Source organism: Phoenix dactylifera, chromosome 16, assembly GCF_051530095.1.
Source record: "Phoenix dactylifera cultivar Ajwa chromosome 16, Ajwa_hap1_PhDact_Kaust_v1.1, whole genome shotgun sequence".
Lineage (NCBI taxonomy): Eukaryota > Viridiplantae > Streptophyta > Magnoliopsida > Arecales > Arecaceae > Phoenix > Phoenix dactylifera.
The window spans coordinates 5,132,153-5,150,953 of NC_143205.1; the positions used below are offsets into that span (position 1 = coordinate 5,132,153).

Below are 18,801 nucleotides of genomic sequence, written 5' to 3' on the forward strand. Positions count from 1 at the left end.
ATTTATTTAAAATGAAATGATGAACGAGAACACATTTTCTCATATTTAAATTTACAAAATATGTGAATTAAAATAATGATAAGTGTCATGAATAAGATATTAATTTATGCATTATTTAGCACTTATCAATCATCATAAGTGGAGAGTGAGAGTTGTATTCCCGTTTGTCGATGACCCCTGAAGGGTTTATTGGTAGTACATCCGAAGATTTTCGGAGTTCCAGCTTCAAGGGATAAAAGTTTCCTCAAGAGACTCCAATTTGTACGCTCCGGGCCGCTGGACTCGCGCGACCCGATAAATTCCTTCCCAGTTTGGGGCTAGTTTCCCCTGCTCGGTGGGCTGAGAAGCTTCAGCCCTCCTGAGGACGAGATCTCCTACTTTGAAGAGCTTGACTTTTACTCTGGAGTTGTAGTACTGTGCCGTTTTCCGTTAATATCTCGCCATACGAACTCGGGCTGCCTCCCTGGTCTCCTCGACGAGGTCCAGGTTGCCCCTGAGTTGGGAGGAGTTGGAGGCTGTGTTGTAGTATTGCACCCTTAGCGAGGGAGCCCAACTTCCAGAGGAATAATAGCTTCCATTCCGTATGCCAGGTTGAAAGGGGTCTCGCCGGTGGGGAGCCGAAATGTTGTTCTGTAGGCTCAGAGGACATTGTAAAGGTCTTTAACCCATTGCCCCTTGGATCAGTCAAGCCTGGCTTTGAGCCCCTAAAGGATGGTGCGATTCATCACCTCGGTTTCTCCATTTGTCTGTGGATGGGCGACCGAGGTGAAGCGGTGATCGATGCCGAGCTCGGAGCAGAATTCTCTAAAACGGATATTGTCGAACTGACGACCGTTATCAGATATAAGGATGTGGAGGAGTCCGAATCTGCAGATTATTGACTTCCAAATAAAGTTCCGTATCTTCTGCTCGGAGATCCGGGCCACTGGTTTGGCTTCGACCCATTTGGTGAAATAGTTGATGGAGACGACCAGAAATTTTTTTTGTCCGGTAGCTAGGGGGAATGGCCCCAGGATGTCGACCCCCATTGGGCAAATGGCCAAGGGGCACTGATCGAGGTCAGTGGGGTCAAGGGTCGGCGCTGGATGTTGGCGTTCCGCTGGCATCGGTCGCATCTTCGGACGAAGTCCGTTGCGTCCTTTTGAAGTGTGGGCCAAAAGTATCCTTGGCGCAAGATTTTTTGAGCCAGTGCTCGGCCTCCTAGATGGTTTCCGTATATCCCTTCATGGACCTCTTGCATAGCATAGTCTGCCTCTGACGGGCGTAGGCATTTAAGGAGAGGAGAGGTGAAAGATTTACGGTAGAGCTTGCCTTTGTATATTAGGAATCGGGAGGCTAGACGCCTGATTCGGCGAGCCTCGAGCTCATCATTGGGGAGGACTTCATTTCGTAGGTAGCTAATGAGCTCATTCATCCAGCTCGGCTCGGTTTCGATGCAGAGGGTCGGCTCGGGCTCCTCCGTGCTGGGCATTTGAAGATATTCGAGCATTATTACTTTAGAAAGCTCGCTCATGCGGAAAGTTGCCAGCTTTGACAGTTAGTCTGCTCTCAGGTTCTTCATTTTGGGAATGTGTTGGATGTTGAAGGAGTCCAGGGTGGAGATGAAATTCCGCACCTTCTAGAGGTATTTCTGCATTGTTGGCTCTCTGGCCTCAAAGTCTCCCAAAATCTGGCTTATAACCCGCTGGGAGTCACTGAAGACCTTTATGTCCTCCACTTTCAGCTCCTTCGCCAGCTTGAGTCCGGCGATGAGGGTCTCGTATTTTTTTTGTCCGGTAGCTAGGGGGAATGGCCCCAGGATGTCGACCCCCATTGGGCAAATGGCCAAGGGGCACTGATCGAGGTCAGTGGGGTCAAGGGTCGGCGCTGGATGTTGGCGTTCCGCTGGCATCGGTCGCATCTTCGGACGAAGTCCGTTGCGTCCTTTTGAAGTGTGGGCCAAAAGTATCCTTGGCGCAAGATTTTTTGAGCCAGTGCTCGGCCTCCTAGATGGTTTCCGTATATCCCTTCATGGACCTCTCGCATAGCATAGTCTGCCTCTGACGGGCGTAGGCATTTAAGGAGAGGAGAGGTGAAAGATTTACGGTAGAGCTTGCCTTTGTATATTAGGAATCGGGAGGCTAGACGCCTGATTCGGCGAGCCTCGAGCTCATCATTGGGGAGGACTTCATTTCGTAGGTAGCTATTGAGCTCATTCATCCAGCTCGGCTCGGTTTCGATGCAGAGGGTCGGCTCGGGCTCCTCCGTGCTGGGCATTTGAAGATATTCGAGCATTATTACTTTAGAAAGCTCGCTCATGCGGAAAGTTGCCAGCTTTGACAGTTGGTCTGCTCTCAGGTTCTTCATTTTGGGAATGTGTTGGATGTTGAAGGAGTCCAGGGTGGAGATGAAATTCCGCACCTTCTAGAGGTATTTCTGCATTGTTGGCTCTCTGGCCTCAAAGTCTCCCAAAATCTGGCTTATAACCCGCTGGGAGTCACTGAAGACCTTTATGTCCTCCACTTTCAGCTCCTTCGCCAGCTTGAGTCCGGCGATGAGGGTCTCGTATTTTTTTTGTCCGGTAGCTAGGGGGAATGGCCCCAGGATGTCGACCCCCATTGGGCAAATGGCCAAGGGGCACTGATTGAGGTCAGTGGGGTCAAGGGTCGGCGCTGGATGTTGGCGTTCCGCTGGCATCGGTCGCATCTTCGGACGAAGTCCGTTGCGTCCTTTTGAAGTGTGGGCCAAAAGTATCCTTGGCGCAAGATTTTTTGAGCCAGTGCTCGGCCTCCTAGATGGTTTCCGTATATCCCTTCATGGACCTCTCGCATAGCATAGTCTGCCTCTGACGGGCGTAGGCATTTAAGGAGAGGAGAGGTGAAAGATTTACGGTAGAGCTTGCCTTTGTATATTAGGAATCGGGAGGCTAGACGCCTGATTCGGCGAGCCTCGAGCTCATCATTGGGGAGGACTTCATTTCGTAGGTAGCTAATGAGCTCATTCATCCAGCTCGGCTCGGTTTCGATGCAGAGGGTCGGCTCGGGCTCCTCCGTGCTGGGCATTTGAAGATATTCGAGCATTATTACTTTAGAAAGCTCGCTCATGCGGAAAGTTGCCAGCTTTGACAGTTGGTCTGCTCTCAGGTTCTTCATTTTGGGAATGTGTTGGATGTTGAAGGAGTCCAGGGTGGAGATGAAATTCCGCACCTTCTAGAGGTATTTCTGCATTGTTGGCTCTCTGGCCTCAAAGTCTCCCAAAATCTGGCTTATAACCCGCTGGGAGTCACTGAAGACCTTTATGTCCTCCACTTTCAGCTCCTTCGCCAGCTTGAGTCCGGCGATGAGGGTCTCGTATTTTTTTTGTCCGGTAGCTAGGGGGAATGGCCCCAGGATGTCGACCCCCATTGGGCAAATGGCCAAGGGGCACTGATCGAGGTCAGTGGGGTCAAGGGTCGGCGCTGGATGTTGGCGTTCCGCTGGCATCGGTCGCATCTTCGGACGAAGTCCGTTGCGTCCTTTTGAAGTGTGGGCCAAAAGTATCCTTGGCGCAAGATTTTTTGAGCCAGTGCTCGGCCTCCTAGATGGTTTCCGTATATCCCTTCTTGGACCTCTCGCATAGCATAGTCTGCCTCTGACGGGTGTAGGCATTTAAGGAGAGGAGAGGTAAAAGATTTACGGTAGAGCTTGCCTTTGTATATTAGGAATCGGGAGGCTAGACGCCTGATTCGGCGAGCCTCGAGCTCATCATTGGGGAGGACTTCATTTCGTAGGTAGCTAATGAGCTCATTCATCCAGCTCGGCTCAGTTTCGATGCAGAGGGTCGGCTCGGGCTCCTCCGTGCTGGGCATTTGAAGATATTCGAGCATTATTACTTTAGAAAGCTCGCTCATGCGGAAAGTTGCCAGCTTTGACAGTTGGTCTGCTCTCAGGTTCTTCATTTTGGGAATGTGTTGGATGTTGAAGGAGTCCAGAGTGGAGATGAAATCCCGCACCTTCTAGAGGTATTTCTGCATTGTTGGCTCTCTGGCCTCAAAGTCTCCCAAAATCTGGCTTATAACCCGCTGGGAGTCACTGAAGACCTTTATGTCCTCCACTTTCAGCTCCTTCGCCAGCTTGAGTCCGGCGATGAGGGTCTCGTATTTTTTTTGTCCGGTAGCTAGGGGGAATGGCCCCAGGATGTCGACCCCCATTGGGCAAATGGCCAAGGGGCACTGATCGAGGTCAGTGGGGTCAAGGGTCGGCGCTGGATGTTGGCGTTCCGCTGGCATCGGTCGCATCTTCGGACGAAGTCCATTGCGTCCTTTTGAAGTGTGGGCCAAAAGTATCCTTGGCGCAAGATTTTTTGAGCCAGTGCTCAGCCTCCTAGATGGTTTCCGTATATCCCTTCATGGACCTCTCGCATAGCATAGTCTGCCTCTGACGGGCGTAGGCATTTAAGGAGAGGAGAGGTGAAAGATTTACGGTAGAGCTTGCCTTTGTATATTAGGAATCGGGAGGCTAGACGCCTGATTCGGCGAGCCTCGAGCTCATCATTGGGGAGGACTTCATTTCGTAGGTAGCTAATGAGCTCGTTCATCCAGCTCGGCTCGGTTTCGATGCAGAGGGTCGGCTCGGGCTCCTCCGTGCTGGACATTTGAAGATATTCGAGCATTATTACTTTAGAAAGCTCGCTCATGCGGAAAGTTGCCAGCTTTGACAGTTGGTCTGCTCTCAGGTTCTTCATTTTGGGAATGTGTTGGATGTTGAAGGAGTCCAGGGTGGAGATGAAATCCCGCACCTTCCAGAGGTATTTCTGCATTGTTGGCTCTCTGGCCTCAAAGTCTCCCAAAATCTGGCTTATAACCCGCTGGGAGTCACTGAAGACCTTTATGTCCTCCACTTTCAGCTCCTTCGCCAGCTTGAGTCCGGCGATGAGGGTCTCGTATTCTGCCACGTTGTTCGAGGCGGAGAATTCGAGGCATAAAGCCTGCTCTGCGACTACGCCGTTCGGGCTGGTGAGAATGAGGCCTGCTCCGCTACCCCCCGAGGTTGAAGAGCCGTCTACATGTAGAGTCCATGGATGCCTCGGGATCTTCAACGCTGGTATGGGTGTAAGCTCGAAATCATCTGGCAAGGTGCACTCCACTATAAAATCGACGAGTGCCCGGGCTTGAATTGCTGGCCTCGGACGGTATTCAAGGTCGAACTCCCCGAGCTCGACTGCCCATTTTGCGATCCTTCCGGCGCGATCCGACTGTTGCAAAATTTACTTCATGGGCTGGTCGGTCAGTATGGCCACTGTGTGGACCTAAAAATAGGGTCGGAGCCTCCGAGCTGAGATGACCAGGGCAAAAGTTGTCTTCTCCAATTTGAAGTATCTTGTCTCAGCATCCCTCAGAACCCGGCTGGTGTAGTACACTGGTCTTTGGAGCTTATTCTCTTCTCGTAACAGGACTGAACTCACTGCAACCGGGGAGACGGCCAGGTACAAATAGAGGAGCTCACCCTGCTGGGGTTTGGTGAGCAGCGGCGGAGAGGCGAGAAGGCGCCTAAGCTCTTCAAAAGCTTGCTGGCATTCCTCCGACCATAAGAAATCCTTCGGTCGCTTGAGAATTTTGAAGAATGGGAGGCACCGCTCGGCCGACCTGGAGACGAATCTCCCTAGAGCCGCGATCTGCCCGGTGAGCCGCTGTACCTCCTTGACTGTCTTTTGCGGCACCATCTGCTGCAGCGCTCGGATTTTTTCGGGGTTTACCTCAATCCCCCTTTGGGTTACCACGAACCCGAGGAACTTGCCAGAGGTGACTCCGAAAGCGCACTTGGCAGGGTTGAGCTTCATTTGATATTTTCTGAGTGTGGAGAATGCTTCATTGAGGTCGGCTATATGGTGCTCCGCTCCGGCTCTTTACCAGCATGTCATCCACATAGACTTCCATGTTTCGGCCTATCTGATCTTTGAAGATCTTGCTGACCAGCCTTTGATATGTTGCTCCGGCATTCTTCAACCCGAACGGCATCATTTTATAACAATAGAGGCCCTTGTCGGTGATAAAGGCCGTCTTCTCCTCGTCTTCGGGTGCCATTCGGATTTGATTATATCCCGAGAAGGCGTCCATGATGGTCAGCAGTTGATGTCCCGAGGTGGAGTCGACGAGCTGGTCAATACTAGAAAGTGGAAAGCTGTCCTTTGGGCAAGCCTTATTCAAGTCGATGTAGTCCACGCACATGCGCCACTTCCCGTTAGATTTCTTCACGAGGACCACGTTGGCGAGTCAATCTAGATAGGATATTTTTCGGATGAAGCCGGCCTCGAGAAGTCTGTCCACTTCCTCGGCTGCTGCTCGTTGTCGTTCCGGAGCTCACCGGGTAAGGAGCCGACCTGCACAATTAGCCCTGGACAGTTTTGTCTCAATGGAATTTGGGTAAGGAGCTCACCGGGTTCTACCCGTAGGAGTCGTCCTGCACCTCCAGGGTTTCGATGGGTAGCGCCTGGTCTGACGCCTGAGCCGGCGCCTCGGCCGCTTGCTTATTTTGGCTCGAGGTTTTAGCCGGTTGCTTTGCCTTATGAGTCGCCATATAGCACTGCTTAGCTATCAGCTGGTCCCCACGAACTTCGCCTACTCCTTGGTCGGTGGGGAATCGCACGAGCAAGTGGTAAGTCGAAACCACAGCTCGGAGGGCATTTAGCCCTGGTCGTCCGAGAATGGCGTTGTAGGCCGAAGGCAGGCGGACCACAAGAAAGTCCGTCCTTACAGTGCTTTCTCGAGGAGCGAGCCCGACCGTGACAAAAAGGCCGACCTCGCCCTCGATCGGGACCGAATCCCCAGTGAATCCGACAAGTGGAGCATTCATTCTCCGAAGCTGACTTTCCAACATCCCCATTTTTTGATAGGCGTCATAGTACAAAATATTTGCTGAGCTTCCATTATCAACTAGGACGCGCTTTACATCAAATTTATTTACAATCATAGAGATGACCACAGCGTCATCATGAGGAGTTTCAACTCCTTCCAAGTCCTTGTCTGAGAAGGAAATGGCTTCGGAGGTACACAGGCGCTTAGGAGAGATCCTTTCCTTGGTTGGTCCTTCAGCCGAGTTTCCTTCTCCAATGGTGTTGATGGTGCCAGCGATAGGCCTGTTGTCATTTGGATTTTCAGGTGGTGCGGCATTTTCTGCGGGCCTTCTTTCCTCACGTCGGTTCCATACAAACCGGTTGAGTACTCCACGACGGATAAGTGCCTCAATCTCATCCTGAAGCTGAAAGCAATCCTCCGTGTCATGGCCGTGGTCCCGGTGGAAGTGACAATACTTCCTTGGATTGCGCCGAGCTCCGGTATCCCGCATTAGGAGAGGAGGTCGGAAGTAATCCCGACCTTCTATCTCCATAAGGACCTCTACTCGAGGGGCATTTAGTGGGGTGTAACTCTCGTACCTCCCCGAGGACATTCGTGGCCGCGGTGGAGATCTCGGTCGAGGCGGGGACCTTGGTCGATGCCGTCCCTGCGGTCGGGGCGGGCTCCTCAGCCGAGGCAGGTTCTTGTCTCGGCAGGGAGACCGACTTCTCAAGTGGCCGCGCTCTTCATGGCGCTTCTTCTGCTTTTTTGAGCCCTGCTCGGTTGCGCCCTTTCCAGATGCGATGGCCTCCTCGGCCTTCGCGTATTTCCGAGCTCGGGCTAGCATTTCGGTGAAGTCAGTGGGGAAACTCTTCTCAATGGAGAAGAGAAATCCGTAGGAGCGGGCTCCAGTCTTTAGCGCCGACATGGCGATCGACTGGTCGAGCTCACGGACCTCCTAGGTCGCAACGGTGAAGCGGTCAAGATATTCTCTAAAGGATTCCCCCTCCTTTTGTTTGACGTCCAGGAGGAAATTCGATGACCGCCACTGGCGCCGGCTGGTAGCGAAGTTGGTGGCGAACTGCCTGCCAAGCTGCTCAAAGGAGGATACCGTGCTCGGCTTTAGTCCCGAGAACCAAAGCCGGGCCGTACCCTGAAGAGTGGCTGGGAAGGCTTTGCAGAGCACAGCCTCCGAGGATCCTTGCAGTGCCATGAGGGCTCGGTAACTCTCCAGATGATCGAGGGGGTCGGTAGTGTTAGAAACCCGCCCATGCCGCAGAAAATTCAAAAAAAAAAATTCAGATGCAGCGGAAGAGGCATGCACGGGATCAACCGTTCATCGCATGAACGTTGTTCAAAAACCGTTCGTAGATAGATAAGGATTAAAACTTTTAGAACCTTTAGGAAGATCAAATCTTCACCTTGTGCGGGTAGATGATTACCGCAACTGATGATCGTGGTTTTGGATGAAGGTTCGCTTGAAGCCGTTCAAGTGCCCGGCCTCTACGGGTATCCACACGAAGTAGGAACCGATCAAGCTTCTTTGTCTCCCCGGGGTGCTAGTTCCCTTGCAGAGACAACTTTTAATGGCTGATCTCCTCTCTTTCTTTCAACTCTTGAATGTGCTTGAGAAGAGGAAGAAGAAGGATGAAGAATAGTAAAGGAGCAAAACCCCTGCAGCCTTCTTTCTTTTTCTTGCGTTGGAATGAGGAAGAGAGGATGAAGAGGCCACCTTTCTTTTTCTTCCTTTGCTTGCAGCTGAACCAAGGAAAGGGGAGGAGAGGGGCCACGAATTGGAGAGGGAGAGGGCTTCAATGATGCCCTAGGTCAGCCCCCATGCCTCCTCTTAAATAGCATGTGGAGCTCCTACTTTGTAGGAGCTCCTTGATAAACTTCCAAGAGGGGCGCTGGCCCCTCTTCTTTGCCGCACCAAGCAAGGAAAAGGAGGAGGGGCGTGTGCCCCTCCTTCATGGTTAACCTAATCCTCCTTTAAGGAGGATTAGGAAGGTCACTCATGGTTAGGTCCTAATCTAATTAGGCTTGGACCAAGAGTGAACCAATTTGGGTTTAATCTAGGTAAGTCCTAATCCAATTAGAACTTAATCATGACTCAAATTGACCCCTTCAATCCTAATCCAATTAGGAGTCTTGTTGATTCATTAGATTAATAATTAATTAAGACTTAAGAAATCCTAATCCAATTAGGACTTATTTAATTTTGGTCCTAATCCAATTAGGACTCTAATTTGAATCCGAAGTCCTAATCCGATTAGGACTCTAGGAATCCTATTCCAAGTAGGAATTCAATTTTAATTCAAAAATCCTAATCTAATTAGGATTATAGGAATCCTACTCCAAGTAGGAATCCTAGTCCTACTCCAAATAAGATTCCCAGTCCAAGTAGGAATCCCAATCCAAGTAGGATTCCTAGTCCTAATCCAATTAGGACTCTACGAATCCTACTCCAAGTAGGACTCTTCTTTTAAGTCCAATTAATCAATTCCCTTTGTTCCTTCTTCAACTTATTATCAATCGAATTGATTACTTGTGATTCCTAATCACGATTCAACCATCGGATCGGTCAATGCCTCTAGTGTGTGTGACCCCATAGGTTCTACTCTGACTGGTAGTGAGATATATTGTGATCTCTATCACAATATCATTGAAAACTCCTTTCAATGGGTCGGAACGATTCCAACTCTACTTATTAGGGTTTATCGATCATCAAGATAATCCCTATGAGTCCCACCATCCACTAGTGACACCTAGCAGCATGTAGTGGCTGCCCAGCAGAATAGAATGATGAACCTCTAGGTGCAGTTATCATGTGATACAGTCCTTCTATCGTGGATCCCTACAGGACGGAGGTCATGGATAACTCGTCAAACCCCTTCGTCTGTCATATGTCAAGATTTATTCGACTTAAGTTCGAGAGTGGAAAACTCTTTCTCCACTATGCAATCTGCCCCGGCCGAGGTCTTACGAACTCAGTCTTATAAATCACATAGGATCTCTCCTTTTCTATCAAGGTCGATAGATTCCTTGTAGATGCATACCCTACTCCTACAGTGAACCTACTGCAGCCAATCTACACTGCATGGACCCATATGGCTAGAGACCATGTATTTGTGCAGTCAAACTATAATAACCTCACTGTGAGTAGCCGAAGCATCGCAGGTCAAAGGACTAGTCACACTACTGCAACATCAAGCAAGTCACTGACGAGTGGATAGATATCCAAGTGACTTCTTGTGTTGGTCACGCTCAGTACCCTTGTTCTCTAACAAGCACCTGCACTATTACTTCAGTGTCGCCACACTGTGGACTCGAGTCTCATCCATCCATAAGGAAAGCAATGTGTGCACTGATCGGATCGATCACTGTCCTTGTGATGATCCATTGATCAGGAGCATTCAAAAATTAATCACCAATGATGCATGGCTCAAATTCTTAACTCTTAAGAATACGCATCATCATCTTATTAATTCTTGGACGATTCATAGACACATAAATAATATGAATAGAAAGATGCCTTTATTTATTCAATAATAAATAGTCAAGTACAAAATATGTTCCTAGAATTAATAATGTGTCAGCCAAAATTGGCTTCTAGGGCATACATCTAACAATCTCCCACTTGCACTAAAGCCAATCAGTCATATATCTGAGTCCCATCTTCTCAAGGTGGGCTTCAGTCTTTTGTTGACTTAACTGCTTAGTGAACAAGTCTGCCACGTTGTCCGCGAAGTCTACTCTCTGCACCTCGACATATTTCTTCTCAACATAGTCGCGTATGAGGTGGAAGCGCCGCTCTGATGATCCTCCAAAAACCAAGAATAAATCTTTAGTTCTTCTCAAGTACTTAAGAATATTCTTCACAGCTGTCCAGTGTTCTTCACCTGGATTCGACTGATATCTGCTTGTGACACTCACAACAAGGGCTATATCAGATCGTGTACATAGCATGGCATACATGAGGCTCCCTATTGCTAATGCATAGGGGATCTTGCTCATGCGTTGAATCTCTTCAGATGTGTTGGGGCACATCTTCTTGGAGAGATGAATTCCATGCCTTAGGGGTAAGAGATCCCTTTTAGAGTTTTCCATGCTGAACCTTTTCAGCACTTCCTCTAGGTACATCTTCTGTGATAGGCCAAGCATCCTTTTAGATCTATCTCTATAGACTTTTATTCCCAGAATATAGGATGCTTCCCCAAGGTCTTTCATGGAGAACTCTTTTGACAACCAGATCTTGACCGAGGTTAGCATGGGAATATCATTCCCTATCAGGAGGATGTCGTCCACGTACAGTACGAGAAATACGACAACATTCCCACAAACCTTTTTGTAAACACACGGTTCCTCTTCGTTTTTGATGAAATCAAACGTTTTGATTGCGTCATCGAAACGAGTGTTCCAACTCCGAGATGCTTGCTTTAGTCCATAGATGGACCTTTGCAGCTTGCAGACCTTGTGATCTCCATCATTAGAAGTGAAACCCAAAGGTTGTTCCATATAGATATCTTCATCAAGATATCCATTCAGAAAAGCAGTTTTCACATCCATCTGCAAAATTTCATAATCATGAAATGCTGCAATGGCAAATAGTGTACGGATGGATTTTAGCATGGCTACAGGTGAAAAGGTCTCCTAATAGTCAATACCTTTGCGTTGACTATACCCTTTCGCTACCAGCCTTGCCTTAAAGGTCTCTACCTTTCCATCCGAACCTATTTTTCTTTTGTAGATCCATTTACATCCAATAGGTACAATACCTTCTGGTGGATCCACTAAGGTCCAGACCTGGTTGGAATGCATGGAGTCTAACTCTGACTTCATGGCTTCCAGCCATTTCTCAGAATCGATATCTGATATCGCCTCGTTGTAGGTTTTAGGATCTTGTATGTGATCCCTATCTCCCACTAGGAACATTTCCTCGGTATCCTCTTCTAGTATACCTAAGTATCTATCGGGAGGATGGGAGACCCTACTAGATCTACGAGGTGGAGGAGGACAACGTGTTCTGGCTCTGTATGAATGGGTTCTATAGGATCGATGACTCGTTGCTTTTCAAAGACTTTCTCTTCAAGCTCAATTTTCCTCCCACTGCCTCTATCAAGGATAAACTGGTTTTCCAAAAAGATGGCGTGACGGCTCACAAACACATTGTGATCCTTTGAGACGTAAAAATTGTATCCTAATGACTCTTTAGGATATCCTATAAAACGAGCACTTATGGTCCTAGCCTCTAGCTTGTCCGCCTGTAGTCTTTTGACGTAGGCCGGACATCCCCAAATCTTGAGATGACCAAGACTTGGTTTCTTACCATGCCATATCTCATACGGTGTGGTAGGAACGGATTTAGAGGGAACTCTATTCAGTAGATATACTACGGTAAGTAAGGCATCTCCCCAAAGAAACATTGGTAGATCAGTGAAGCTCATCATGGACCGGACCATATCCAATAGAGTCTGATTTTTTCCTCTCTGACACCCCGTTGAGTTGAGGTATACCCGGAGGTGTCCATTGTGAGACTATGCCGTTTTTCTTGAGATACGGAATTCCCCACTAAGGTATTCTCCTCCTCGATCTGATCGAAGAGCCTTAAGAGATTTTCCAGTTTGTTTTTCTACTTCATTCTTGAACTCCTTGAACTTTTCAAAAGATTCAGACTTGTGTCTCATAAGATACACATACCCATACCGTGAATAATCATCGGTAAAGGTAATGAAGTACGAATAACATCCCCTGGCTTGCATATCGAATGGGCCACACACATCTGTGTGTACCAGGGTAAGTATTTCAGTGGTCCTCTCCCCATGTCCTACAAAGGGCAATCTAGCCATTTTTCCTTGAAGACAGGACTCATAAACTGGATATGACTCGGAAGTCAATGAGCCGAGAAGCCCATCTTTATTCATTTTGTTCATTCTGTCCTCTCCAATATGGCCAAGCCTGAGGTGCCACAAATATTTTTAGTTTATCTCATCCCTGGATCTCTTGGATCCTTTGGCACTCACTTCTTGCTCAGACACATTTACAGATACATCCATATGCAAATGATAGAGACTGTCAATCATAAAACCACGTGCGACTATTTTATTTCTGAAATAAATAGAACAGCAGTCTTTGTCAAATTTAAAAACATGACCTTCCTGTGCTAGACATGAAACAGAAATCAATTTTCTGCTAGCAGCAGGTACATAATACTAGTCTCTAAGTAATAAAACTAAAATCAGACGGTAGTCGCAGATCGTAGGTGCCCACAGCTACAGCAGCAACTTTTGCCCCGTTGCCAACCCGAAGGGTTACCGCACCTTCCGCCAGCCTTCTACTTTTCTTTAGACCCTGCATGGTAGTGCACAAATGAGCACTAGAACCAGAATCAATAACCCAACTAGAAGTAGAAGAAACCGTTAGATTAGTTTCAATTATGAGCAAGTCTTTACCTTCTGAAGGTGTGTCACCTTTCTTGTTCTTCAGGCTCTCGAGGTATGAAGGACAGTTTCTCTTCCAATGGCCGTCGACATTGCAGTGGAAACATTTTCCTTTGTCATTAGCCTTTTTCTTTTGAACTTCCTTCTTTGGCTTCTTGTCTTTCTTCTGCTTCTTAGCAGGCTTCTTTTTCTTCTAAGTAGACTTTCTCTTGGAACCAGAAGTCAACTCAGCAGCAAGGACATTGCCCCTTGAACCTTTCAAGGCTTCCTCAGCAGTTACCAACATATTTATCAGTTTAGTCTTAGTGCATTCAATCTTATTCATGTGGTAGTTTACTATAAACTGTCCAAATGAATCAGGTAGGGATTGAAGGATCAGATCTACTTGCAATTCCTTGTGCATGTTCATACCGAGCTTCTCAAGCTCCTCTAGGTCCTTGATCATAGTCAGACCGTGATCATGGACAGACTACCCCTTGCGCATCTTTGCTTTGAAGAGCCTCTTGGACACTTCAAAACGAGCTGTGCAACTCTGCTCACCATACAACTCTTGCAGGTGTGCCAGTATGTCCCTAGCAGTCTTCATATTTTCATGCTGGTATTGGAGTTCATTGGACATGGATGCCATCATATAGCACTTGACTCTAATGTCATCATCCATCCACTTTTGATGCATCTCACGCTGAACATCAGTAGTACGTGTTGGTAGTGTGGGGATATCTGAATCGAGTATGTAGCCTATTTTCTCACAGTTCAAAACAATTTTGAGGTTTCTTAGCCAGTCCTTGTAATTGGTTCCAGTCAATCGGTTGGTCTCAAGAATACGGGTCAAAGGGTTTGAGGCTGACATTATGATCTGCAGAGAGTAAAGATTCTAGTTAGACTTTTGTACTTGATCCTTAATCTGTTCTAAGGACTTTTAGAACAAATGTACCTCCCACTATTTTCTCGAATTTCTCACACTCTCCTGGTAGGAAAACGGAAATCCTACACGACTAGGGTTTCCAGTAGGTACTGTGATGCAAAAATAAAATTGTTCTCCCAAGTGCAGGAGAAGCGCACAAGTAGTAAATTCTCGGGAGTCCGAGGTCGAATCCTCAGGAAACGATTTATAGATTATTAGTGTAATTTTTAGATTAATTAATTCAATAAATTTATGGATTAAAATGATGTTTTGATTTTCAGAAATTAAAAGCAGAGAATAATATATCAATAAACAAAGTTATATGAAATAAAGATGGTGGGGATCTGGAATCCCCTTTGATGATATTGCATCCAAGAAATAAACTCTAAGATTCTTGATTAAAAATTAATTGTAGGATAGATCTAATCGTGGTATATGTTTCATGAACATATGAACTCAATTTCTAAGCATTCATCGTGCTTTCTACGTCTACGACGAATCAAATACTAAAGCAATCCATATATCAATAATCATAATCCATTAAAAAGCTATCTACGAAATAACTATGCATGGATCAAGAACATATCAATAAATATAAGTCATTCAAAGCAAAAGTTTAGAGTTTACTTCAAAGAGCAATACATCAAAGGTTCCTCCATCTCCCTCCCTAAGAAATCAGCCACTCATTGAAAACATTAATCCCCCTTTTATTTTTTTCTTTTTCTTTTCGGAAACAGGGGAGGCCCTGTTTCCCTTTCTTTTTTTTTTCTTTTGACAGAGGGCTACTCCTCTGTTTCACCGAATGGGAAGGAATAACATCCCCCCAGCCGAGCGAAAGCCTCATATAGCTCGTGCGATGGATCCCTGATCCAGTTGCGAAATATCCGAACGCGGAATCATGGGATTTGGATCACGGAATGATCGCAGGCGTTGGGCGCGGGAGATTCGAAAGCGGATACTTGACTGGGACTCGGATGATTGCGAATCCCGGAAGAATCGGATGCTGGTTCGGAGGATGCGGAAATGGGAAGCTTCACGGGAGAAGCTGGAGCATGGACGCTCGGTGGTAGCTTGGGAGATCTGAACCGTGAATGGCTCGCAGAAGATGCTTGCAGACGTTGTGATGCTGGGAGATTCGGACGTGGCATGCTGGGAGGCTTCACGGATGAATTGCTGATGTTAAGATGTGTGGACTGCGAGGAAGACGGAAGAGCTGGGACGCATACGCTGAGATCACGGTGGATTTTGCACGCGGACGTGGCATGCTGGAATTCTGGATGCAATCTCAGATGGCTGAAGTCGGGACGGCTGGATCGCAGTTGATACGGGCTGAGACGCTTGCGAACGGAAGAGCTGGAAAATCGCCGGGAAGAGGCGGAAGACGCATGCGTTCGTGAGGAGCTCGAACGTGGACCGCTGAAGATCTGGGGATGCTGGGATTCTGTGAACGTGGAAGCTTGGGAGGAAGGAAATCCGAGACGCGTGGGATGCGAAGATGCTCGGGATGGTTGCGGACGCTGGGTCACGGACGCGGATGAAATGCTTCATAGGATGCTGATCGGCTGGGCTTGAATGCTTGGGATTGGTTGGAACTCGGGTGCAAGATAGCTTCACAAGCGGAGAAGATGGACTGCTGGTGCTTGGGCTAAGATGCAGAAGAAGCTGGGTCGCACGAGATGCTGGGAAGGGAAAATGAAGCTGCGACGAAGTGGACCGCTGAACTTGACCTCCTTTTAGTGTGCAACTGGGGTCGTCCATGCGGTTGGCTGGTCACCTATAGTGATGCATCTTTTTGAACCCAATGTGCATTTTAGCTTTGATTTCTGATCACCTGTACCCCACAAAAATATAATATTAATGCGGCAATTTTATCATTATTTGTTAGCAATAATACTAATTTAAGTGATGTATAGATCGCACTTTTGTGCTCTCATCACACCCCCCAACTAGCTTATTGCTAGTCTCTAGCAATTAATGAGCAGATAATAGAATGAGAGTGCAAAAGGTATGGTTTAACCTATGACTTTTTATTGAAGCTAAAGATATAAAACTAAGATATGTACCCACTTTCGTAGGGCATCACGATTGCACTTAGCACGTGCAACAAGCCGTTAAACCCCTAGGTTACCCTAGTGGATCAGTGTTGTCTCGTGAGGGTTTTCAGGGATGCTACCCACAAACATCAAACATAACATGTGATCCTAATAAAAATGTGAAATAAATTCTAAGCTAATACACATGTAATTAATTGATATATATTTTCAAGCATGGCAACTGTCAAAACAAGAAAATATAAAAGTGTAGTGTGCATCAAATTGTATGACTTTCTCAGAGTACTAATACCTCCACCACAACAGGGCACCGCCAGAGTTTTAGGTGCATTACTCAAGTTCAACATCAGAAAGACCTTAGCAGCTCTACTACGGTGGAAGACCTATGGACTTAATATCGGTTAATCAGGTCTTAGTATTTGCAACTTGAGCTCTTCATAAGAGGTAATCGAACAATTGGCCAGGTAAGCAGGTGGGAGGCTCCCCTTACTCAGAGAGTAAGGTCCTAATTAAGTAACCACCTTTCATGCTTTCCTAGACACCAATTAGATTAATTAATCTAATATGACTTGCTCATGTTGGTTTACTCTTGACTTGATTGAGGAGGTTTTAATTTAGGTCTCAATTGGGTTTGTTACATCACATATAAACCTATCTACCCCGCTCTCATTCACATCACATACAAACGGCACATCACAGGCAGTTATAATCGCAGCATCAAATAAAGCTGAACTTTAACTAGGTGATGATCATGGATTCTAATTAGGTCGTATTACAAGCACATGCACGTCAATCGATCAATTGGTCTTCAGCTCTTGAATTGGTTCCAAGCCTCCTTGATTCGATCCTTGATCAACTCTTGATCCCATCGTCATCAACCGCTTAGATCGCCGTTTATCTCATGCCTTGTCTTCAACTTGATCGTTGACGTACATCACATCACAGAAATACAACCAGATGTAAAATAAAAATAATAATAAATTACATCCCCTTTTAGGAGGCACGCAGGCCTCTCAAAACATCAAATAAGATGCATGCAAGCATCTGAAAAATTACATGACATTACAGATCACATCGCAGGTCATTACATTTGATACCAAAAGGGTTTGAATCCTATGATTATCACCACATGCAGCAATTATAATTTTCAGATCTGAAATCTAATTGATTATCTCATGACATAGGTTGCTGATCATGCTAATCATGATTCTAAACTTTGTAATCCCATTAACAATGCAATTAGAATCATCTTTTTATCACATAAAAATCAGCATGCAAAAATCAGCACCCTAGGAAAAATATGCATGCAGAAAAATTTTCAGCATGCATAACTATTTAAATTTCAGATCTAATAAGCCTATTAATAATTAATTCTTATCTCAATCTACGATGCCTAGGCTCTAATACCACTGTTAGAAACCCGCCCATGCCACAGAAAATTCAAAAAAAAAAAATTAGATGCAGCGGAAGAGGCATGCGCGGGATCAACCGTTCATCGCATGAACGTTGTTCAAAAACCGTTCGTAGATAGATAAGGATTAAAACTTTTAGAATCTTTAGGAAGATCAAATCTTCACCTTGTGCGGGTAGATAATCACCGCAACTGATGATTGTGCTTTTGGATGAAGGTTCGCTTGAAGCCGTTCTAGTGCCCGGCCTCTACGGGTATCCACACGAAGCAGGAACCGATCAAGCTTCTTTGTCTCCCCGGGGTGCTAGCTCCCTTGCAGAGACAACTTTAATGGCTGATCTTCTCTCTTTCTTTCAACTCTTGAATGTGCTTGAGAAGAGGAAGAAGAAGGATGAAGAATAGTAAAGGAACAAAACCCCTGCAGCCTTCTTTTCCTTGCGTTGGAAGGAGGAAGGGAGGATGAGGAGGCCACCTTTCTTTTTCTTCCTTTGCTTGCGGCTGAACCAAGGAAAGGGGAGGAGAGGGGGCCACGTATTGGAGAGGGAGAGGGCTTCAATGATGCCCTAGGTCAGCCCCCACGCCTCCTCTTAAATAGCATGTGGAGCTCCTACTTTGTAGGAGCTCCTTGATAAACTTCCAAGAGGGGCGCCGGCCCCTCTTCTTTGCCGCACCAAGCAAGGAAAAGGAGGAGGGGTGTGTGCCCCTCCTTCATGGTTAACCTAATCCTCCTTTAAGGAGGATTAGGAAGGTCACTCATGGTTAGGTCCTAATCTAATTAGGCTTGGACCAAGGGTGAACCAATTTGGGTTTAATCTAGGTAAGTCCTAATCCAATTAGAACTTAATCATGACTCAATTGACCCCTTCAATCCTAATCCAATTAGGAGTCTTGTTGATTCATTAGATTAATAATTAATTAGGACTTAAGAAATCCTAATCCAATTAGGACTTATTTAATTTTGGTCCTAATCCAATTAGGACTCTAATTTGAATCCGAAGTCCTAATCCGATTAGGACTCTAGGAATCCTATTCCAAGTAGGAATCCAATTTAAATTCAAAAATCCTAATCTAATTAGGATTATAGGAATCCTACTCCAAGTAGGAATCCTAGTCCTACTCCAAATAAGATTCTCAGTCCAAGTAGGAATCCCAGTCCAAGTAGGATTCCTAGTCCTAATCCAATTAGGACTCTACGAATCCTACTCCAA

The 18,801-nt window shown here is 46.5% G+C and overlaps 1 protein-coding gene across 1 annotated transcript; it reads right to left on the reverse strand.

Annotated features, from left to right (window-relative positions):
- Positions 1-4,332: 4,332 nt before the first annotated feature.
- On the reverse strand, positions 4,333-5,679 carry LOC120105822 (uncharacterized). The gene is made up of 2 exons (XM_039118577.2): positions 5,302-5,679; positions 4,333-5,211 (listed from the first exon to the last, which is right to left on the reverse strand). The coding sequence occupies exons 1-2, from the start codon at positions 5,677-5,679 to the stop codon at positions 4,333-4,335; spliced, it is 1,257 nt and encodes a 418-aa protein (XP_038974505.2).
- Positions 5,680-18,801: the final 13,122 nt, after the last annotated feature.